General features: G+C 40.2%; 1 protein-coding gene across 1 annotated transcript in view; it reads left to right on the plus strand.

The window, feature by feature from the left end:
* Positions 1-668: 668 nt before the first annotated feature.
* Positions 669-25,188, plus strand: part of ACSM3 (acyl-CoA synthetase medium-chain family member 3) — a 34,035-nt gene continuing 9,515 nt past the window's right edge. Inside the window, exons 1-9 of the mRNA XM_011931879.1 lie at positions 669-1,108; positions 6,660-6,929; positions 12,850-13,060; positions 14,369-14,576; positions 17,842-17,985; positions 18,102-18,258; positions 18,825-18,904; positions 22,062-22,185; positions 23,165-23,245. Of these exons, the coding sequence (XP_011787269.1) occupies positions 6,729-6,929; positions 12,850-13,060; positions 14,369-14,576; positions 17,842-17,985; positions 18,102-18,258; positions 18,825-18,904; positions 22,062-22,185; positions 23,165-23,245 (1,206 nt within the window). The 5' untranslated portion in view covers positions 669-1,108; positions 6,660-6,728. The remainder of the gene's footprint in view (positions 1,109-6,659; positions 6,930-12,849; positions 13,061-14,368; positions 14,577-17,841; positions 17,986-18,101; positions 18,259-18,824; positions 18,905-22,061; positions 22,186-23,164; positions 23,246-25,188) is intronic.

Raw genomic sequence — 25,188 nt, forward strand, 5'->3', positions numbered from 1 at the left:
GAACTCAAAAGTGACCAAGAAATTCCTCTTTAAGTAAATTTAAGTTGGGTCTCTATCACGTGTAATTGAAAGAGTCCTTTATTTATTCACATATCCATCAACTATTTATTGAATGCCTAAAATTTGCCAGTAGCTATTCCAGGCAATAGATACCCCATCAAACAAAAGAGTTCTTACCCTCAAGGGTGATAGTAAGAGATGTAAAAAGTTAAAAAAAAAAAAAAGGTAAAAGAGAAAAAATGAAGAGTGGTACTTTAGAAAAATGTGGTAAGGGAAGAGTTATTTAATAGGACACCTCATAAAATGAGGAATTTGGCCAGGGGGATATCTGAGGGAAGAGTTTCAGTCAGTGGGAACTGTGAATTCAGAAAGCCTGAGGCTGAAACAGGCAAGTGTGTTTGAGAAAAAGCAAGGAGGCTGGTGGCTGTCCTGAGTGAGGCAGAGGAAGGGGGATGGGCTGCGGATCAGAGGACCTTGTGCCAGATCATGCAACTCCTTGCAATTCATGTAAGGACTCGGATTTTACCTGGAAAGGAAAGAGAAGCACTGAAAGATTTGAGCAGGGGAGTAACCTGATAGCGTTTATGTTTAGTCCTGCCACTTCAACAGATAAACACATCAACGTGTTTGCTGAGATTTAAGCCAACCCGTAACCACCCCTCAACTTATTTCCTTTCAATTTCAAAACTCCTCTATGGCTTCCTCCATCTGTTCTTTCCTCCTTCTGAAAAGTGCTTTCTTTGCCCCTTTACAGAACTAACCACTTCGGCAACTCCTTGGACACTTTCCTTCTTGTGAATAATTTGCTTTCTCGGCCCCTCAAAAGCTTGCTGTGTATGTAAATCATTAACTGTAAGAGGAACCGCTGGGAGTCGTGCAAACTTTCATTGTAAACTTTAGCCCAGAGCTTGGCTGCTCCTCCAGAATGTCTCCACCAATCAGGGAAAGTGCTTTGGGCTAGTCTTGCTCCTCCGGGTTGTCAGACTGCTCCTCCCTCTTCTTTTGACTGCTAAGACGAAAAAGCGGATGTGAGAACTCAAGATTCAGGGCAGCTCTTCTAGAAAACAAGTCTGCCATAATCTCCAGCTGTGTTGGAATCTGTTAACTAGTGAGTACCTCATCTCCTCTCCTGTGTAAGATTTCCTGACCTGGCATGTCTGATTTTTAGCAAAGATAACAAACAGATGAACAAAACCAACAATCAAAAATGCTGTCATTAAAGTCTTGGGCAGCCAAAGTTTGTCTCAGAATTTCTCAGTTGTGTGATACTATCTATTAAGTGATGAGGAGTATGCACACACAAAAGGCTATAAATGTAGCAGCTGAGTTTTCATATGGAGCCTTTGGTGCTATTTGATTTTTTGAAAAAGTATGTACATGTGTTAACTTGATTTTTTTAAATTTAAATTTTAATTGAACTGGATGTGGTGGCTCACGCCTGTAATCCCAGCACTTTGGGAGGCTATGGTGGGCAGATGAAGATCACTTAAGGCCAGGAGTTCAAGACCAGCCTGGTCAACATGGTGAAACCCTATCTCTACTGAAAATAAAAAATTAGCCAGGTGTGGTGGCAGGTGCCTGTAACCCCAGCTACTTGGGAGCCTGAGGCAGGAGAGTCACTTGAACCTGGGAGGTGGAGGTTGCAGTAAGCTGAGATTGCACCACTGCACTCGAGCCTGGGTGACACAGCAAGACTCCATCTCAAAAAAAAAAAGACCAGGTAGTGGCTGAGTTTTTCACTGTACTGTCTGCTTAGCTCCCCACCTCGCTGGGTGACAGATCTTCTGCACCATCCAGAAAATATGTACATTACTTCTAGGAAACTTTGAGAAACACAGATGCAAACCTAAGAGCAGCCAGTTTTCTCCTTTAGGTGGTCAAGGGCAGCTGCAAAAGTTCTGTATAGGAGGGGTTTCAGGCAGGGTCTGGTTGGGGTTGGAGAGAACAGCAGTGGCTTTACCTTGCGTTGAGGCTGTATATGTTAAACTACTGTTGTTACTTTTATACTTAGAGGGAGGATGTTTATGGAGATGTGGGGAGGCTAAAGCCCCCTTGGCTGTAGGGACAAAGAGCTTGCATTTCAGATGAGACCTTAAATACTTGCAGAAGCCCATCTGACCAGGGGTGGTACTGTCTTTCTTAGAAGAGTTTTCCGTATCAGTGTGGCTCACTATAAAAATCTGGAGTCACCCTGGAAAAGTTATCTCAGCTCTTTTACCTACAAATAATTTTATAAACCTGGGAAATAGAAGTTGTAAAATGCTAAGATCAATGAAAAGGGAGGAAAATAACTTTGTTGAGGAGAAGGCAATCTTATGGTTTTGATGAAGAGGATGTTGATATTTGCTTTTTGGTAGAACAGAATGGTTAGGTTCATTTTAAGCTCCAAATGACTGATCAATTTTCTTTTCAACATACGTTTGAAGGATTCTGAATGTGGTATAGAGTATTGTATGGAAGCTAGGGAAGAAATCATACTAAACTCTTGATTCTATTCAGAATCAGCAAGCTAAGTATGGTATATTTATCCCCAATCATATTGATATTTACATAATTATATAATGTCTTCCTTAATAGTCTATAAGCTTCATGGGAGCAAGACCAGCTGTGTCTTGTTCATAGCTATATTTTCAGCATTTAGTACAGGTCTGGCATATAGCAAGTGTTCAATAAATGTATGGGTAATGAATAAATACATTGTCCAATTTAAATATTAGACTTGCCAGCTAATTCTGTTAAGAGGAGAGCACCCAAGAGCACAGGCTGTGACTTGCCAGCATACAACAGGGTCCAGTTTGTGTCTGTTTGTGTATACTTCCTTGTCTGTAAAATGAAAATAATAATAAATAACTGCAAAGTGCTTAACAGTACAACCACCTGCCAGATCTCTGCAAAAATGTTACCTCCCTAGAGAGACCTTCTAAAAGGTCCCTTTTCTCCCATTACTCTCTTTGTTTTCTTGTGCAACATCACATTTATTTATTCCCTTGTTTACTATATGTGTCCTTCCATGAGAGCAGGGAGGACCTTGTCTCTTTCATTCCCTCCTATATCCTCTATGTCTGAAATAATTCATGGCAAGTGATTAATAATTGTTGAATAAATAAATGTATCATGCCAACCTACCAAGAATGAAGCTCAAGACCTTATGGAAAGACCTAATAGAATCAGAAATTTTTTCTAATACCTCACAACCATTTAAAAATACTATTCATTTTCACATCCAAGTAATGAAAGAATCAGGACATTCCTTTTGGAAGAAATAGTTTCAACATTTTATCTAAATTGCAAAATTATACAAAAACTCAAGTGATCATTGATAGGGGACCAGTTTAAGAAATTACAGTGCAGTTCTTCACTAGAATGTCATGCAACTGTTAAAAGAAAAAAACATGACCAAGTGTGTTGGCTCCCACCTATAATCCTAGCGCTTTGTGAGGCTGTGTGCGTATGTGTGTATATTTCCTTGTCTGTAAAATGGAAATAATAATAAATAACTGCAAAGTGCTTAGCACAGGAGGATTGCTTGAGGTCAGGAGTTTGAGACCAGCCTGGGCAACATAGCGAGACCCCATCTCTAAAAAAAATTTTAAAAACACTTAGCTGGGTGTGATGGCACACACCTGTAATCCCAGGTACTCTGGAGGCTGAGGCAGGAGGATCGCTTCATCCCAGAAGTTCAAGGCTGCAGTGAGGTATGGTCGTGCCACTACAGTCCAGTCTGGGTGACAGAGTGAGATCCTGTCTTTGGGGGGGGGGGAAGGAAAGAGTAAATAAATAAATACTTATTTAAAAAAATAGAATGAAGATCTCTGTGCACTGGTATGGAAAGCCCTCAAAAGGTACGTTGTTAAAAATGTTTTTAGTGGGCAGAATAGTGTGTATTCTGGGCTAGCTGTTGTGTAAAATTGGTGGAGAAATAAGAATCTATACTCATAATTTGCTTGAATGCACATAAAGAAATCCTGAAAAGATAAGTAGAAAGAATAATAGTGGTTTCCTGGGGGTGAGAGCAAACCAGGCAGCTTTGAGACTAGAGGTGGGAGGCAGATATTTTTTTTCTCTATGTACCTTTTATGGTTTTTTTGAGCCATTTGAAGATATTATGCGAAAAAAATTAAAAACAGAAAGAGACAAGTAGTGTTAGTTACTTCTTCTTTCAGTTGAAGGAAACCTGATGCTAATTCTGTTAAGAGGAGAGCACCCAAGAGCACAGGCTGTGACTTGCCAGCATACAACAGGGTCCAGTAGTTCCCTCTCTACCCAATCCCCAATGCCAAACAGAATGACGTTGTTGGACTTAGGTCTTAACCCACAGGGCAACTGGGATTCAGAGTGATTTTAGTTCTGTTCTTAAGAGCAGCCTTTTCTCCTAAAGCCTGCCAGGAAATTTTTGCTAATGCTTCCCGGGAACATAACAGACAAGGCCCCTGCTATGATAGAGCTTACATCACAGTGCAAAGATAAGCAAACTGCAGCCCATGGGCCAAATCCAGCCCTCCACCTGTTTTTGTATAGTCTTTGTACTAAGAATGGTTTTTAAATTTTTTAATGGTTGAAAAAGTAACTAAAAGAAGAACACCAATTCATGACACATGAAAATTAAATGAAATTCTAGAGTCAGTATCCATAAATAAGGTTTTATTAGAACACAGCCATGCCAAAATGTACTTATGTATTGTCAATGACTGCTCTGTCAATGGCAGAGTTAAATACCTGCAGCAGAACCATATGGCCCACAAAGCCTCAAATATTTAGTGTCTGGCCCTTCACAGAAAAAGTTTGCTGACCCCTATTCTAGTAATATGCGTGGCACCACGATAAGCATTTCGCATGCAGTATCCCATTCAGTCTTCAGAGAAATCTCTGATGGAGGTTCTATTAGTCGCTCCATTGGTAAAATGTGAAACTGAGGTTCAGAGTGATTAATAATTCAAATAAGGTCACACAGTTCATAAGTGGCAAAACTGGGAGACCATATCACATGACTATATGACTCAGTAGCCAACGTATTTAACCATCATGCTATAGACCAGTGCTTTTCACACTTGAATGTACATACCTCTCACCTGGGATCTTGTCAACATCTACCAATTCAGCAGATCTAGAGTGGGGCCTGAGAATGTACATTTCTAACAAGCTTCTAGGTAATAATGATGATGATGCTGGTTCACAAATCACAGCCTCTAAATCAGTGATTCTCAACCATGGCTGCTGCACATTAAAATCTGAGGACATTTTAAAAAATATAAATGGTCCCAGAGCCCACTCTCAAATATTCTGATTTAAATGATCCAAGACCTAGGCATCAGAGTTTTTTCTTTTTAATGCTTTCTTGATTCAAATGTACAGCTGGACTGCGAACCACTGCTCTGTTGAAATCCTATTGAATGATAGTAGAAACATTCAAATGGAAATCCAAAGACCAGAGTTCTAGTTCTAACTCTGGTATGACAGAATGAAGCAGGCTGTTTCCCCTCTCTGGGTCTCCAGTTTTCTTTGCAGGTGAAAAAAGGAAAAAGCTGAAACCAGATGGTCTCAGAGGGCTCAAGATCACTGAGTTGTCAGGTCTTCACACAAATAAATGGGAAGGACAGAAGTACCCACGTTTCCTGATGCATTGGGTATATCAACATGATGCCCAAACACCAGGTCTGTTTAGAGTAAAACTGCAATAATTGTAGATGTCAACTAAACTCTCCATTTAGCTGACATCTGCAGTTATGTATTGTTTTGGCAATGTATCAGTATAGAAATGCTTCCACATAGCCAGACTGCCTTACATGGCACACAGCTAGAATTGTAGTTAGAATGATGATTTAATGATTATGAGAGTAATATATATTGCAGTGTAGGAAATTTGGAAAATTACAGGAAGTATAATGAGAACGTCAAACACTTATAATCCCTAGAACTGCATTTTTAACAGCCTCAACCAAGTAAATGACATTGTGATCAAATGATTTCCCACAGAAGCAGGCATTGGCCGAGAGGGGCCTCCTCCACAAAAGTCCTAAATATTAAAGCCCCATTATTACATCTCCAGTAAATGCAGCTCCAAGCCTGGACTTGAAAGTAGCATGGGCCCCTATTGAGAGCATGGGAACTACAGCCTATCAACTAGACAGTTCATAAACTGTGACAGTGCTTTCATGTCTAATTTTTATTGGGCTACTCTCGATTTCTTCATCTACAGATTATCCACTGTGAAAAATGCTCCTTAACATTTCTGCCCTACTTTGAAATCTGCAGGTGAAAGATATTAGACAAGAAGGCTTAGCCCTTTGCTTTCAGTGAGATTAAGCGGGTGACCCAGATCTTTACTTCTTTAGAAATGCATGTGGGAGTCAATAGTGCACAGTATTCTGGAGAATGGACTAGGACCTGAAAGTTCTGGGTTCAAATCCAGCCAATGCCTCTTACTAGTCATTTTCTCAATCTGTAAACAGAGATGATAATAGTACCTACTTCACAGGGTTTCTCTGAGGATTTAATAAGAAAGTGTATATAAAATGAGCACAGTGTTTGGAACACAGAGTGTATGCAGAAAATGGTACCATCGTGATGATTATCAATAATAATAACAAAACTTAGCCACTTTGGGGTATGGCTACCTTCAAGACAGAAACAAATACATGTCCTTTTTGCTCGTCTTTTAGATGAATTGGTCTCTGTGCAAATCCTGAGTGCTAAAGTTTCCAACAAGACTGGTGCTAGCTTGTGTCACCATGAAGACGCTACATCATGCCAAGTGTTTTCAGCGCTTAACAATTTTTGGTTCTGTGAGGGCATTGCATAAAGATAATAGAAGAGCAACCCCTCAGAATTTTTCCAACTATGAATCCATGAAACAGGACTTCAAACTGGAGATTCCAGAGTATTTCAACTTTGCTAAAGATGTCCTGGACCAATGGACTAATATGGAAAAGGTATGGGGGAAGGGCCAGTCAGACCACAATTTCTCAACTGGGAGTGATTTTACCCCTAGGTAACATCTCTAATGTCTGGAAATATTTTTGTTGCCATGATAGGGGCAGAGGCAGTTGCTACTGGCATCTAACAGGTAAAAGCCAGAGATTCTGCTAAATATCCCATAATGCACAGGGCAGCCTTCAGAACAAAGAATTATTTGACCTGAAATGTCAATAGTTCCATGGTTAGTTGAGAGACCCTGGATTACATAAATATAGAATTCTAGGTTGACTTAAAAAAAAAAAAAAAGGAGAAGAGTGAAAAGTAATTCTGAGAGTCAGAAATGGTAGAAAAGGAGGCACAGAAAAATCTTTGGGGAAAATATAAAGGATGCAAGAATTCTCACTTATTGGAAAGAAAAATGATCAGGCTAAATGGGAAATGATTTTGGCCAAAAGAAACGACATGGCTTCCAATGTCTAGAAATAAGGACCCCAAGTTATTATTTTTCCTGTTATTTTTAGTTATGTAATAATTATATATAGTTATGGGATACAGAGATATTTTTTGATACATGTATAAAATGTGTAGTGATCAAATCAGGGTAATTAGACTACCCTTCATCTCAAACATGCATCATTTCTTTGTGCTGGGAGCATTCAAAATCCTCTCTCCTAGCTTTTTGAACGTATACAATAAATTATTCTTAACTATATTCACTCTACAGTGCTATGGAACACTAGAATTCATTCCTCCCATCTAGCTATAATTTTGCATCCATTACCCAACCTCTTTCTATCCTCCTCTCCCCACTACCCTTCTCAGCCTCTAATAGCCACAATTCCACTCTCTACTTCTATGAGCTCTTTTCAGGCTGGAGTACAGTGGTGTGATCTCAGCCCACTGCAACCTCCGCCTCAGGGGTTCAAGCGATTCTTGTGCCTCAGCCTTCTGAGTAGCTGGGACTACAGGCACCTGCCACCATGCCAGCTAATTTTTGTATTTTTATTAGAGACAGGGTTTTGCCATGTTAGCCAGGCTGACCTTGAACTCCTGGTCTCAAGTGATCTGCCCACCTTGGCCTCCCAAAGCGCTGGGATTACAGGTGTGAGCCACCCATCGCACTGGGCCGAGCTCCTTTTTTTTTAAATTTTTTAATTTTTTATTTTTTTAAGAGACAGTGTCTTATTCTGTTGCCCAGGCTGAAGTTCAGTGAAGCTCATTTTTTTAAGCTCCCACATATGAGTAAGAAATATGTGGCATTTATCTTTCCGTGTCTGACTTATTTCACTTAACATAATGTCCTCCAAGTTCATACACATTGCCACAAATAACCGAATTTCATTCTTTTTTATGGCTGAATAGTATTGCATTGTGTATATATACCACATTTTCTTTATCTATTCATCTGTTGATGGACACTTAAGTTGATTCCATATCTTGGCTATTATGTACAGTGCTACAATAAACATGGTAGTGCAGATATCTCTTCGATAGACTGATTTCCTTTCCTTTGAAAAAATACCCAGTGGTGAGATTGCTAAATCATATGGTAGTTCTATTTTTAGGTTTTTTAGAAGTCTTTGTATTGTTTTCTGCAATGGCGTACTAATTTATATTCTCACCAATAGTGTTTAAGAGTTCCCTTTTCTCCACATCCTCTCAAGCATTTGTTATCTTTTGTCTTTTTGATAATAGCCATTCTAACTGGGTTAAGATCATATCTCATTGTGGTTTTGATTTGAACTACCCTGATGATTAATGATGTTGAGCATTTTTGCATATACTTGCTGCCAATTAGTATGTCTTTTGAGAAATGTCTACTCAGATTCTATGTCCATTTTTTAATTGAATTATTTGTTTGGTTTTTTGTTTGGTTGGTGGTGGTTGTTGTTTTTGCTGTTGGTTTATTTACATTCCCTGTATATTCTGAATATTAATTCCTTGTCAGGTGAATAGTTCACAAATATTTTATTCCATTCTACATCCTGTCTCTTTTCTCTGTTGATTGCTTCCTTTACTGTTTAGAAGCTTTTTACCTCTGTATAGTCCCATTTGTCTGTTTTTGTTTTTGTTGCCTATGTTTTCATATCCTTATCCCTAAAATATTTGCTTAGAGGAGTCTTAGAGCCTACTCTGGCTCAGGAATTTAATAAATTCACTGAGTTTATTAAATGTATTATAAAATTTGTAAAAATTAAAAAATTAAAATTAAAACATTTGCCTAGATCAATGACTTGAAGCATTTGCGCTGTTTTCTTCAGTTGTTTTATAGTTTTGAGTCTTAAATTTAAGTCTATAATCCAGTTTGAGTTGATTTTTGTATATGGTGAGAGATAGGGCTTTAGTCTTAATCTACTGCATATGGATACCTCGGACCATGTACTAAAGAGGATATCCTTTCCTCAGTGTATGTTCTTGGCACCTTTGTTGAAAATCTGTTCAATGTAAATGCGTGGGTTTATTTCTGGGTTCTCTATTCTGTTTCATTGGTCTCTGCATCTGTTTTTATGCCAGTACCATGCTGTTTTGGTTACTATAGCTCTGTAGTGTGATTTGAAGTTAGGAAGTGTGGTGTCTTTGTCTAGTTTTGGTATCAGGGTAATGCTGACTGATAGAATGCACTAGGAAGAATTCCTTCTTCTTCAATTTTTAAAAAGATTTTCAGAAAAATTAATGTTAGGACTGGGAGTGGTGGCTCATGCCTGTAATCCCAGCACTTTGGGAGGCCGAGGCAGGCGGATCACCAGAGGTCAGGAGTTCGAGACCAGCCTGGCCAACATGGTTAAACTGCGTCTCTACTAAAAATACAAAAATTAGCCAGGCATGGTGGTGCATGCCTGTAATCCCAGCTACTAGGGAGGCCGAGGCAGGAGAATCGCTTTAACCTGGGAGGCAGAGGTTGCAGTGAACCGAGATCACACCATTGCACTCTAGCCTAGGCGACAAGAATGAGACTCCATCTTGGCGTGAACCCGGGAGGCGGAGCTTGCAGTGAGCCGAGATCGCGCCACTGCACTCCAAGCCTGGGCGACAGAGCGAGACTCCGTGTCAAAAAAAAAAAAAATATTTAGTGTTAGTTCTTTTTTAAAAGTTTGGTAGAATTCAGCAGTAAAGCCATCCGATTCTGGGCTTTTTATTACTGGTTCAATCTCATTACACATTATTGGTCTGTTGAGGTTTTCTATCGTGGTAGGTTATGTGTGTCCAGGAATTTATCCATTTCCTCTACGTTTTCCAATTTGTTGGCATATAGTTGTTTATAACAGTCTTTAATGATCCTTTGTATTTCTGTGGTACAGTTGTAATGTCTCCTTTTTCATTTCTGATTTTATTTATTTGGGTCTTCTCTCTTTTTTTCTTAATCTAACTAAAGATTTGTCTATTTTGTTTTTCTTCAAAAAAATTTGTTTTGTTAATCTTTTGTAATTTTTGCCTCAATTTCATTTATTTCTGCTCTGATCTCTATTATTTCTTTCTTTCTACTAATTTTGGGTTTAGTTTGTCATTACTTTTCTTGTTCCTTGAGGTGCGTTCTTAGATTGTTTATTTGAAATCTTTCTGCTTTTTTGATATAGGTGTTTATGGCTATAAACTTCCCTCTTAACACTGTGTTTGCTTTATCTCATTGATTTTGATATGTTTCTATTTTCATTATTTTCAAGAAATTTTTTGCTTTCCTTCTCAATTTCGTCATTGACTCACTGGTCATTCAGGAGCATGTTGTTTAATTTCCATATATGCATACACTTTCCAAAGTTCCTCGTTACTGATATCTAGTTTTATTCCATTGTGGTCTAAGAACATACTTGGTATGACTTCAATTTTTAAAAATTCGTTGAAATTTGTTTTGTGCCCTAACATATGGTCTATTCTGGAGAATATGCCATGTGTTGATGAGAAGAAGAATGTGTATTCTGTAGCTGTTGGATAAAATGTTGTGTAAATATCTGTTAGGTCCATTTGGTCCAAAGTGCAGTATAAAACCAATGTTTCTGTGTTAATTTTCTGTCTAGATGATCCGTCTAATGCTGAGGGTGAAGTGTTAAAGTCCCAAACATTGTTGTATTGGAGTCTATCTGTTTACATCTAATGATATTTGCTTTACATATCTGGGTGCACTGATGTTGGGTGCATATATATTTACAATTGTTATATCCTCTTGCTGAATTGATCTATTTATCATTATATAATGACCTTCTTTGCCTCTTTTTATGTTTACTGACTTAAAGTCTATTTCATGTGATATAAGCCTAGCTATTCCTGCACATTTTTGGTTTCTATTTGTTTGAAATATTATTTTCCATCTCTTCATTTTCTACGTATATATGTATATCTTCTTTTTTTTTTTTTTTTTTTTTTGACAGAGTCTCACTCTGTCACCAGGCTGGAGTGCAGTGGCGTGATCTCAGCTCACTGCAACCTCCGCCTCCCGGATTCAAGCAATTCTACTGCCTCAGCCTCCCGAGTAGCTGGGACTACAGGTGCATGCTATCATGCCCAGCTAATTTTTATATTTTTAGTAGAGACAGGTTTCACCATGTTGGCCAGGTTAGTCTCGATCTCTTGACTTCCTGTTCCCCCCTCTTCGGCCTCCCAAAGTGCTGGGATTACAGGCATGAGCCACCACGCCTGGCCCTATCTGTGTGTATCTTTACAGGTGAAGTGAGTTTCTTGTAGGCAGCCTATAGTTGGGTCTTGTTTTTCATCCATTCAGTCAGTCCATACAGTCCATATCTTTTAACTGGGGAATTTAAACTGTTTACATTCAAGATTGTTATTGATAGGTGTTATTTTCTTCATCATGAGGGTGCTAGCAGTGGCTCCAGTGGGTCCCAGGCAGGCTGATTCTCAGGCTCCCAGGTGGTGTGCATGGGCACTGGCAGTAGTGGTGGTAAGCCTCAAGTGAGTCAGATCTCAGGTCCTTTGGCAGTGCACATGGATACTTGTAGTAGTGGCGGCCTGAATGGGCCAGTCCTTGGGTCCCCACATGGCAATGCAGGCACAAAGCAGCTCTGCCATGAGAGGGGGCAAGATCATGTTCATGGCAGCAGGCTCAGGAAGGTAGCTCTCAGGCTCTGGGGAGTGTGCTTTAGTGCCTTATGTCCTGGGGCAGCCTCCCTGATGTGCTGGACTGCCTGTTCCCTGGCGTGTAGAGTGCTGTGTGTAGGCTCAGGTGCCAGTGGCCTGGCTATATCACTGGATCCACCTGGTGCTGGAATGCTGCAGCCCTCTAGGGGAATGTGTGGGGATGTCAGCAAGGCCTCAGGGATGTGGAGATGCAGGGGCTATTGGCCCCAGGGCAAGGTGTAGTATGGTGGTAGCTCTGTTCCTAAAATGATGCCATGCTGTAGCAGCTCGGATCCTGGGGTTTCTTGAAGGGGGACATGGTATGAACTTCCTCTCTGGAACAATGTTATACTATACTAGTATACTATACTCTACAGCGTTTACTAGGCTCAGGGCCTATGAGGGCTGAGGGGCTCTCCTGTAGGTGGGATTTCAGGCATCTGTGATGGGAATGTGGACTGCTGAGGATCTTCCACTTACATTTTCCCCAAAACAGGGAGTCCCTCTGGGCTCTGTGCTGATCCTGGCCAGCTGCTGTTCTTCCCTCTCTATACTTTCATCTCTAGTTTTCAGGTCTCAGAGAGTTTTGTCACTTCCTTGCTAAATTCCAGTGCTATCCTTTGACATTCTATTTGTCATGTGGTTATCTGCTCACTGTCTTGGTCCTTCTGGTAAGAGGTTAGTACTGGGCATCTCTAGTCATCCATCTGGATGGTATCTCCCCCAGAGTTATTTCCAAATACTCCATCCATATTCTAACTAATGACTTACGAATTTTCTTCCACTAATCTATTCCACTGGGTCAGTGGGCCCAGAATTTAGCTGTATAACAACCTTTAAATCCGTGACTGGTTTGTCTTTCCTCAGGCTGGAAAGAAACCTTCAAATCCAGCCTTCTGGTGGATCAATGGAAAAGGAGAAGAGGTGCGATGGAGTTTTGAGGAACTGGGATCTCTGTCCAGAAAATTTGCCAATATACTTTCAGAAGCCTGTTCCCTACAAAGAGGAGATCGGGTAATTCTGATTCTGCCCAGGGTCCCAGAGTGGTGGCTTGCAAATGTGGCCTGTCTGCGAACAGGTTAGTAATGTTTGCTTTCTGATCATATTTAATACTAAGCTGGATGGGAGATTTTCCAGAACACCTAAGTAATCATGATACATTTATTCGGGTGTGGGCTTATTGTCACAGTGTACCTTTAAATTATATGAAAGTGTTAGGCCATAGTAGGCTAATTCCTTATCCCTAGATGGAACATTTTTAAAAGATAACCTTAGAATTACAGCCTCACAAAAATTGTTGTGTTACCCTGATTAGAAAAAAAAAGACATTCTAAAGAACCTGTTTTCTGGTCCTGGTTGTTGGTTTCTTGAAGAACCCTGCTGGAGAGGCCTGGTCCTTCCCAAAGTGAAATGATGAGCCGGTGTCAAGAGTCCAGGAATGGCAGACATGTGTTCCCCAACCTTCTTGCCTCCTGTGTCACCTGGGAAGAGCAAAATCTATTGTGAAGACCTTAAGGGTCTGGGACTTAAGGGTGGTGGGGCCCAGGAGGAAGATGTATATATTTTAGAGAGTGCATTTATCCTTTGAGAAAATAATACCCAAAGCTTACTGAGCACTGTTCTAAGTTCTTTACATGTTTTAACTCATTTAATCCCCTAATTATCCTGTAAGATAAGTACGATCATTATAATATCGTTTTACAGATGCAGAACCTGAAGCTCACAGAGGTGAAGTGGCTTGTCCCAAGTCCCAGCTATAAGAGTGTCTGGTTCTAGGACATTCTTAATCCTTATACTTCATCTTACAGTATAATATACAACCAGCAGGAATAGAACCACAGAAAAGATGAATGCCTCCACCCATACTTTTGGAAAGACATCATAAAGCAATCATATACATTTTAAGAGGCACTAAGCTGAAGTGGTGAAGTGTACAGTTCTGGAGTCAGGCTACAGGGTTCAGTCCCTGCACTGTCACTTAGTACTTAGGTGATATCTTGGGCAAGTTATTCATAGCTTTTATGTTTGGGGGTTTTTTATGGTGGGGACTGAATGAGTTAAAACATATAATCAAATACTCAATAAATATTGATTAATATTACTTTTCAATCAAGACCTTCTTCAAGCTCAATGTTATGGATGGTCTTCAAATAAAGAATAATTATCCAGTATTTAACATGCTTTCATGTTAGGCCAAAAGGGTCATAGACTCGGAAATCTCTTGAAAGGCAAAAGCAGATAAGTGGAAGTAAGATAAATAGATACCTTCCTGGTAAACTGACTAACTCATTCTGAGAAATACAGAATGTATAGATGGTATCTATACTACTCTAACTAACATAATGAAGCCTTTCTTCTAAACACTGTTTCTTTTCTGCCCCTTTAGGGACAGTTTTAATTCCAGGAACCACTCAGCTGACCCAGAAAGACATTCTCTACAGACTACAATCTTCAAAAGCAAACTGCATCATCACCAATGATGTTTTAGCCCCAGCAGTAGATGCTATTGCACCCAAATGTGAAAATCTGCACTCCAAGCTGATTGTATCAGAGAACTCCAGAGAGGGGTGGGGGAACCTTAAGGAGATGATGAAGTGAGTAGCCATGCTTATTGTAGAACAGCTTCCCAACAGGAAAGGCAACAATAAAAAGATATTAAACCCAGTAGTGATTAGAAAAATGCAAATTAAAACAACAGGCAAAGAGAACAGTTGGTAGTTGTTGCTGCACTAATAGTACTAAACTCTGAAGTAGGAAGGAGCTTGGAGTGCTTTTTGTAGATTGGGATCCCCTGAGATGGAGATGGGTGTATAGGAAGTTTATTAAGGAGTTCTTTTGGGATTAACACCTGTGAAGGATGGGTAAGAATGGAGGATTGGGCAGAGAAAGAAATTTATTTGCGATGTATTCCCTGCAAAGCCTTCAGTCAACCCTCTGGGACTTCTGAAGGTTGAACAGCTCCTCAAAGCTGTTCCCAGCTAAAGCAAGAGGTCCTGGCCTTTATATACCCACATTGATCAGTAATTGGATGTGGGTTGTCCCTAGGAGTCAAGACCTTTAACAAAGCAGCTCTCTTCAGTCAAGGCAATCTCTAAAGAGGGCTCCCAGCACCTGTGAGGATTAAGACCTTCATTCCTGCAGAGGGCTCTTGGAAGTGCAACACAGCCTCAATCACAGAGCTGTTATGATCTCCCAGGGAAATTGATCACAGTCAGTCCTTCAGTGTTGGCTATCCCATTCCCTTGCTGACAGCAACACTGGTATCAGGTTAAAATAAGAAAAATGCTTAATGTTAATGGATGCAATTATAAAACAGAATTTTACTGATGCTGAAGCCTAGCATGGAGTGCTTCCATGGGTTACTTGGAACTCTTGCCAGGTACTGGTTAATTCTTAGAATTGGGCTGGCAGCAAAGTCCTTCTCTAGAATGAGCTTCCTACCTTTACTCAAGGATTTGGGAGCATGCTTGCAGCTATGGACTTTTTCTGACTGCATTTAAAATTGCTAATACCGAGTTCTTGCCAAAGGCCAAGTACTGTTCTAATAAAAATAATGTTATAATTGCAATCATACCTTATATTGATATGGTTATGTGCCAGAAACTATTCTAAGGACTTCAGATATATTACCTCATGTAAACCTCACAGCAACCTAGGTACTACAATTATATGCTGAATAAGGTCAAATGCTCGTACCTGGCAGAGTTAACTTTCAAACCCAGGCAGTATGGGTGCTGAGCCTACACTCTTCACTTCTGTATGTACTGCCTCTAGTAAGAGATCAGTACGATAACCCTGCCTCAGGTTTTGAGGGCAACAGTAACGGTGATGGAAGTGATAGGAACACACCTGTAGATACTATTTTTTTTTTTTAGATGGAGTCTCGCTCTGTTTCCCAGGCTGAAGTGCAGTGGTGCAATCTTGGCTTACTGCAGCCTCCGCCTCCCGAGTTCAAGCAATTCTTCTGCCTCAGCCTTCCAAGTAGCTGGGATTATAGGCATGTCCCACTATGCCCAGCTAATCTTTTGTATTTTTAGTAGAGACAGGGTTTCACCGTGTTAGCCAGGATGGTCTCAATCTCCTGACCTCATGATCTGCCCCCCTTGGCCTTCCAAAGTGCTGGGATTACAGGTGTGAGCCACTTCACCTGGCCTATAGACACTATTTTTAATTAACTAAGATAATTATGAAATCATAGACTGAACATTTGGTGTAGCTTTGTCAGGTTTTGAAAACAGCTTTTCAGCCAGGGGCGGTGGCTGATGCTCATAAATCATCACTTTAGGAGGCTGAGGTGCGATGATGGTTTGAGTCCAGGAGTTCAAGACCAGCTTGGGAAACATAGTGAAACCTCTTCTCTACATAAATAAAAATAATTAGCCAGGCGTGATGATGCACGTCTGTAGTCCCAGCCTACTTGGGAGGCTGAGGTAGGAAGATTGCTTGAACCCAGGAGGTCAAGGCTGCAATGAGCCGTGATTGAGCCACTGTACTCCAGCCTGGGTGAGAGAGAGAGACCCCGTCTAGAAAAAAAAAAAAAGAAAGGAAGGAAGGAAGAAAAGAAAATAGCTTTTCTATATGTCTCATGAATGACCTGGAATGGCCTTGTTGTTTCTACTCACTCTCATCTCCACATGCCTGGATGAATCTGTGTGCATCTCTCACTCTCATCTCCACATGCCTGGATGAATCTGTGTGCATCTTAGACACTTGATATGTATGCGTGCAGCTGCCCTAATGTGTAACTTGTATAGAAGTCTGATTATCCTTTGGAACTAAAAGGTTTTCTTTCTCTTTAACTGGAATTCTTTCTTCCCTGGATGGATGGTTAGATCCTGTTCAGTGTTATTGCCTACTGTATCCAGAGTGTCTATATATGTAGTCTCCCTTGTGGGAAACAGAAAAACCATCCTTTCATAGTTGGCAAACTTCTTTTTTTTTTTTTTGAGCCAGAGTCTTGCTCTGTCACCCAGGCTGGAGTACAGTGGCTCGATCTTGGCTCACTGCAACCTCCACCTCCCAGGTTCAAGCAATTCTCAGCCTCCTGAGTAGCTGGGATTACAGGTACGTGTCACTGTTCCTGGCTAATTTTCAGTAGAGACAGGGTTTCGCCATTTTGGCCAGACTGGTCTCGAACTCCTGACCTCAGGTGATTCACCGGCCTCAGCCTCCCAAAGTGGTGGGATTACAGGCGTGAGCCACCATGCCCACCCTCAGCAAACATATTCTGTAAAAGGGACAGAGAATAAATACTTAAGGCCTTGCAGGCCATATAGTCAGTCTCATCACAACTACTCGACTCTGCCATTGCAGTGTGAAAGCAACCACAGATAATACGTCAATGAATAGGCAATAACATTTTACTTACAGAAACAAGAGGCAGGTCAGATTTTGCCAGTAGGCTATAGTTCGTTGGCCCATCAGTACCCATGACTTTTACTAACATGTATTGTATTAACATACTCATTTTTAAAAATCACATTTTAAAGCATCCATAGGGGAGGGAAGGGGAAAATTCTTCCTTATCCATGATTGCAAGATCACAGACTCCTCACTCTGCTGGAGGTATGATAAAAATCTCAAGTTTTAAAAATGCTTCAATCCTTCTTGATCGTAGAATAAAAAGCTAGGAAAGCAGCTATTACAAATGGGCTTTTGATGACAAAGTTGAGTTTTGATTCTAGAAAGCCCCAAAAGGATAGAGAAAGTGATGGCTTTTACCCTGTAATTCAGGCTAACCCACTGGCACCTGATTCACGACATGAAGAGGTTCAAGTGGATAGCTTCTCAAAATTGTTCAGTGGTAACAGTCTATGATGCTGTGTTTAACATGCAGTCACTGTAGTTTTTCCTTTGCAGATGTGTCAGTGACAGTCACACCTGTGTGAAGACAAAACACAATGAGATCATGGCCATGTTCTTTACCAGTGGAACAAGTGGATATCCGAAAATGACTGCACACACCCACAGCAGTTATGGCTTAGGATTATCTGTAAATGGAAGGTATACTTCCACAGAAGTGCAGCTTAAAGTGTCAAAACTGCAAAGATGATGACTTATGTACTGGTCTTTTATATTTACTTTCCTATGTACATCAGGGCTACTCTTTGTTTTCCCAGGTTCTGGCTAGATTTAACACCCTCAGATGTGATGTGGAATACCTCAGATACAGGCTGGGCAAAGTCTGCATGGAGTAGTGTTTTTTCTCCATGGATCCAGGGAGCCTGTGTATTCGCACACCATTTACCCCGTTTTGAGCCAACTTCTGTCTTGCAAGTAAGCCAAAGCACAGGGAGGTCAATATTTAGAAATGCATTAAGCAGTATGGCTGACAGAACTGGTGAATAAAGCAACTTGCAGAGATCAGAGTAGACAATATGATTTAAGATATGTCACATCCAGAAAGTCAATAAGCCTGAAAAGATACAGTTGGCCCCCTCTGTATCTATAGGTTCTGCAGCCTCTGATTCTGCCAGCCACATATTGAAAATATTTGGGGAGAAAACCAAAAAAACAAAATACAACAATTAAAAAAATGTAAATAAAAAATACCATGTAGCAAATATATACATAGCATTTACATTGTTTTGGGCAGTATAAATAATCTAGAGATTTAAAGTTTATGGGAGGATATGCATAGGTTATATGCAAATACCACACAATTTTATATAAGGAACTTAAGCGTTCCTGGAACCAATCCTGAGGGATGATTCTACAAGAAGAGGTAAGAATGCATTTACATTAACATAAACAATGTTTAAATTGTGCTGCACCAACCAAAGACATTTAAGCACTTACTAAAGTTGTGGTAAGACCAAGAGTTTACTTTTTCTAAATTGCAGACACTCTCCAAGTACCCCATTACAGTCTTCTGTTCAGCAGCAACTGTATACCGAATGCTTGTACAGAATGATATGGCCAGGTAAGAAATGTTAGTAAATAGGCATTTGGTGGGGGGAGGAGAGAAGAGGAAGCTATAAAATAAAAGATCTTTCTGCCTGAAACATAGCTCCAAGCCACTAGACACAGGATTTAGCAATCTCTCCTCTTCCTCTTTCTCCTTCTTGCCTGCATTCTGTAAATGATAATTACTGTGTCCAGGGTAGGCTCCCCCAAACAAAAAGAAAGTGAGGGTTCAGCTACATCTATAGCTCTAAGCCCAGTGGTTATGGGTAAGAAGATGGTAAATCTTTTGGATGATGGCTTTCTTTGGGCGGAGAAAATAGAGAACTTGCTTCTATTTGGAACCTTATCCCAGCAGATAGAAAAGAGGATTCAAATGCTGATTCCATTTGAAACGGTGCCTTGGTAATCTGAAAAGAAAAACAACCCCTGTTTCTCTTTGTTTTGTTTATTTGTTTTTTGTTTTGTTTTATTTCAATAGGGTTTTGGGGAACAGGTAGTGTTTGGTTACATGAATAGGTTCTTTAGTGGTGATTTCTGAGATTTTGGTGCACCCATCATGCAAGCAGTGTACACTGTACCCAATGTGTAGTCTTTTATCCCTCACCCACCTCCTACCCTTTTCCCAGAGTCCCCACAGTCCATTATATCATTCTTATGCTTTTGCATCCTCATAACTCAGCTCCCAGCAACCACTATTTTGCTATATTCACAACACTCAATACTCCTGGTCTCCAGATGTAAGGGATCTTTTCCCACACATTGACAAATTCTCCAACATCAATATGACATTATCTCTCTGTAGGCAGCATCATATCCCACAGGTTAATGACTCAGTCCCACAAGACTGTTTCCCATTTCAAATGGTAATCACAAATCCAGGCTGTCAGCTGCACATATGACCAAATGGCTATAAATCAGAGATTCCCATGACCCTTCCTTGGGTTTAGTAATTTGTCATGATGGCTCACAGAATGCAGGAACACACTTACTTACATTTTCTGGCTTATTATAAAAGATATGATAAAAGTTACAGATGAATAGCTAGCCAGATGAAGAGGTACATAGGGTGAGGTCCACAAGGTCCCAAGTGCAGCAGCTTCTATGCCTGTGCAGTGGGGGTGCACTACCTTTCTGGCACGTGGTGCTCTCCAAACCTCCTATTTCAGGGATTTTTTTTGGCTTCATTATGTAGGCATGATTGATTATTAAGTCAATCTCCAGCTCCTCTCCTTTCCCTGAAGAATGGGAGTGAGGCTGAAAGTGCCAAGCTTCTGTTCCTGGCTTGGCCTTTCTGGTGACCAACCCCTATATGGGAGCCCCATTGAGAGTCACCTCATGAGAACAAAAGACAAATTCTATAACCCAGGAAATTCCATGGAATTTAGAAGCTCTGTGCCAGGAACTACAGTCAAAGGCAAAATATTAGAACAAAAGATACTCCTAGCACACCCATCACTTGGGAAATTACAAAGGTTTTAGACGCTCTGGGCCAGGAACCCAGGATGAAGACCCAGTACAGGTTGAGTATCCCTTATCCAAAATGCTTGAGACCAGAAGTCTTTTGGGTTTCAGATTGTTTTGGATTTTGGAATATTTGCATTACACTGGTTGGGCTGCCCTAATCCAAAAACATGAAACCTGAAATCCTCCAATGAGTATTTCCTTTGAGCATCATGTCGGTGCTAAAAAAGTTTCAGATGTTGGAGCACTTTGGATTTAGAATTTTCAGATTAAAGATACTCAACATCTATGTATTTCTTGTTATAGCACATATCATGGGTAAATATATTTAAATTGATGTTATTTAATTATCAAGTAGGAAATGATTCACCTGCCTTAAAAGCAAAAAGGTATAAAAAAATACACAGTGAAAGGGCTTGCTTCAAACCTTGTCCCCAGTGACCCAGTCCTCTTCCATGGAGGCAAACTGAGTTTCCAGTTTCTTGTCTATTCTCCCTGAAAGTAGACAAACTAATACACATGTGTTCTCCCCTTCTCTATTTTTTTTTTTTTTTAAGACGGAGTCTTGCTCTGTCTCCCAGGCTGGAGTGCAGTGGCACAATCTCAGCTCTCTGCCACCTCTGCCTCCTGTTCAAGCAATTCTCCTGCCTCAGCCTCCTGAGCATCTAGGATTACAGGTGTGCACAACCATGCTTGGCTACTTTTTGTATTTTTGGTGGAGATGGGGTTCTGCCATGTTGGCCAGGCAGGTCTCGAACTCCTGACGTCAGGTGATCCACCCACCTCTGCCTCCCAAAGTGCTGGGATTACAGGCGTGAGCCACCACACCTGGCCTCCCCTTCTCTATTATAATCATAAATGGAGTCACAAGATTCACACAGTTCTCCACCTTGCTTTTTTCCCCTAACAATACATTCTGGCACTGTGTTGTGCAATATGGTAGCCACTAACCACAGATAGTTATTTCAATATAAATATTAATTAAATAAAATTAAAACTTCAATTCCTTAGTTATACAAGTCCTGTTTCAAGTGTTCAATATTCATATAGGGCTAGCATATACTGTAGTGGGTACAGTAGATTACAGAGTACTTCCGTCATGACAGAAAGTTCTATTGGACAACACTGTCCAACAGCTTCCTCATTTTTTATAACTGCATAGTATTCCATTGTATAAATATCCCACCATCAGTTTAACCAAACAATTGGTAAACTTTTCATTGCTTATTTAAAGTGTTATCATGGTGCTCGCTTCAGCAGCACATACACTAACATTGGAATGATACAGAGCAGATTACCATGGCCTCTGCATAAGGATGACATGCAAATTTTTGAAGCAGTCCATGAAAACATAAAAATGAAAACAAAATAAAATGTTATTATGGGGTACCTTCCCGAAGAACAGAATGACTTCTTTGTAATAAATTACACCTCCACCCCAAAAAGGGGGGTGAAGAAAAACTAGTATTTGGGATGTTCTGATATCATTCTATGATATTAGAATGATTTATCTTTTAATATTTTTATTTTTAATTTGTGTAGGTGCATAGTAGATGTATATATTTATGGGGTAAAATGGTTTGTTTTGTGCTAGGGAGAGGAATTAAAAAGCAACTAAAACATTTCATATTGAAGTTCATAAGAAATAATCCTTAATTTTCACTTCTCTCCATTTTTCCTCCTAAATCTAACTTATCTGGTTTTCTGAGAAGCTGTAAGTTTAAAAGCTTAAAGCACTGTGTGACTGCTGGGGAACCAATCACCCCTGATGTGACTGAAAAATGGAGAAACAAGACGGGCCTAGATATCTACGAAGGATATGGACAGACTGAAACGGTACCTGACCTCACTGAAAAGACGTAGCTGGACTCCATTTAGTCAGATGAATAAAAACCAAAGTGTCCACTGTCTCCTTATGATTATTTGAGGGATAAGAGTTGAGTGGTTAGAAAATGTTTAAAAAACAATGCTTGCAAGAACCTAATTGCAAAAAAGCTCTGTTAACAGATAGCTGTTTAAATAGTCATTCATTGATAAACACCACTGTTAATGGATCAGAGTGAGGGCAATTACAATATTTTTTTAATGAAATAATACTGGATCTACTGAAAGAAAGAATTCCTCCCAATGTGATAGGGAAGTATCTTATTTAGAGCTGCCTCGAAATGGAAAATGCTGAGCTCCTTGCTGCCTGAAATATTAAGAGTTTGCTGGACAACTCCTTAGCAACCATTCTCTAAAAAGGATTTTTTAAAGAACTCATAGAGATAAGGAATAAGAAATTCTAGAGGAAACGAATGAAATAAGAACAAAAAAATGAAATAAGAATAAATAATGAAGTAAGAAAAAAGAACAACAGTGGTTATTTTGTGGAAGAGGGAGGAGTAAGATGAAATAGATAAGAAAAAAGTTGAAAAAACTTTTCACAATATGTCTTTATAATGCTTCGATCTGTGAACCATGATAATGTATCACCTGGTAAAAATGAAAATATCAAAAATAAAAAACAAAAATTGAAAAATTCATGAACTAGAAATAGCATAACAAGTATCATGCTAATACAAATGCAAATGTTAGCATACTCATGTTTTGATAAATATGGATATATGAGTAATTATTGTTATAACTATATTTTATACATATGCATGTATTTATATGTTGTTTATCACTATATTCCATGAGTGTATAGTGTTCATTTTGAGCTTAGTTCATAGTAAGTGTTCAATAAATAATTTGTTGAATGAATGCATGATAGATGAATAAATTTTAACTGACTTGTAATGTTATCTTACTTTTTCTTCTTCTTCTTAACTAGGTGCTAATCTGTGGAAATTTTAAGGGAATGAAAATTAAACCTGGCTCAATGGGAAAACCTTCTCCTGCTTTTGATGTTAAGGTTTGCACATCCCCTTCCAGGAGAATGCTTAACAACCCAATCTGTACACTATCTACCTACCGCTTACCCCCATATAAACTCTCTTTGTTATGGTGGTGATTCCATTTTACTTCCATGATACTTTAATTTTTATTAGTAGATGAAAAGGAGTTAGAAATGTTAGCTTATTGATCTCCATTATTTTGCAAATACCTATATTGTACTATACAATTCTAAGCATTTAATAAATGTTAACCCATTAGGCTGGACGCAGTGGCTCACGCCTTTAATCCCAACACTTTGGGAGGCCGAGGCAGGAGCATTGCTTGAGCCCAGGAGTTCAAGAACAGCCTGGGCAACAACGTGAGAGTTTGTCTCTACAAAGAAATATAAAAAACTAGCCAGGTGTGGTAGTACCTGCCTGTGGTCCCAGCTGCTCAGAAGGCTGAGATGGGAGGATTGCTTGAGTCTGGGAGCTTGGGGCTGCAGTGAGCCATGATCACACCACTGCACTCCAACCTGGGCCACTGAGCAAGACCTTGTCTCTAAATAAATAAATATTAACCCATTGAATTTCCAGAAGAAACCCTATGAGAAGCATACTGCGGCCGGGCGCGGTGGCTCAAGCCTGTAATCCCAGCACTTTGGGAGGCCGAGACGGGCGGATCACGAGGTCAGGAGATCGAGACCATCCTGGCTAACACGGTGAAACCCCGTCTCTACTAAAAAATACAAAAAACTAGCCGGGCGAGGTGGCGGGCGTCTGTAGTCCCAGCTACTTGGGAGGCTGAGGCAGGAGAATGGCGTGAACCCGGGAGGCGGAGCTTGCAGTGAGCTGAGATCTGGCCACTGCACTCCAGCCTGGGCGACAGAGCTAGACTCCGTCTCAAAAAAAAAAAAAAAAAAAAAGAGAAGCATACTAATATTAGAACCATTTTACAAATGAGGCACAAAGAGGTAAAAGAACTCACCAGAGGTCACACAGCTAATAGCTGCTAGAGTCGGGCTTCAATCCCAGGCAGTCTGGTTCTGATATCTGCACTCTAAACCACAACACAACACTGTCCTCTCAGGTGAGGTAAGTCAAGACCTTCTGAGGAGGTCAACTAGGCCCAAAGAGGCTTCAGTTTACAGTGGCTGCAGCACTTTCCCTGTCTGCTCCCAAGCCTGCCTGGCCATTTCCAGTCTTTCTGTATCCACTGCCATTACTACCACCCGATGCCTAGGAGGCATTCCAATTCCCCATCAGCAAACTTTATATAGGGTTAAAATTGTTCTCTGATCAACCCAGCTTCAAAGCTGGGTGTAGCCAAAGGAACTTACACTAATTTAGATACTCCTCAACTTATGATAGGGTTATGTCCCAAAATAAAGTCATCATAAGTTGAAAACATCCTAAGTCACAAATGCATGGCTGACTGGGAACTGTGACTTACTGTTGCTGCCCAGCATCTAGAGAGAAGGACGGTTTCAACTGAATGGTTATCTCTTTCACACCATTGTAAAGTTTGGAAATAGTAGGTTCAACACATCTTAATTCAGAGACCCATCTGTACGTTAAGAGAGAGCACGAGCAGCAAAAATATGGATGAATTAACAGAGTACAGCTCTCAGATAAATGTTTCCCAAGCTTATCTGATCATAAACATCATATGGATAAGTATTAAAAATACTAATTATCAGTCCCCTGGAGAGACCAATTCAGTACATTTGGAGTGGGACTCTGGAATCTGAAATCTTGTGATTTTAACAAGCACTTCCGGGACTAGAGGGACCAACCTGTCTGTTTGCCTGGGACTTATCTGGTTTTAGCACTTAAGGCAATACATCATGAAGAACCAATCCCCCACAACCCCTCACCACTTCAGTCCCCGGATGGTTGGTAACCCAAATAATAACAGAACTGATTTCATAGGTTTCTTGTGGTGATTAAAGGAGACAATCTGTTTAAAGAGCATATCAGA

The sequence above is a fragment of the Colobus angolensis genome, unplaced genomic scaffold (genome assembly GCF_000951035.1).
Source record: "Colobus angolensis palliatus isolate OR3802 unplaced genomic scaffold, Cang.pa_1.0 Scaffold92, whole genome shotgun sequence".
Classification (NCBI taxonomy): Eukaryota; Metazoa; Chordata; class Mammalia; order Primates; family Cercopithecidae; genus Colobus; species Colobus angolensis.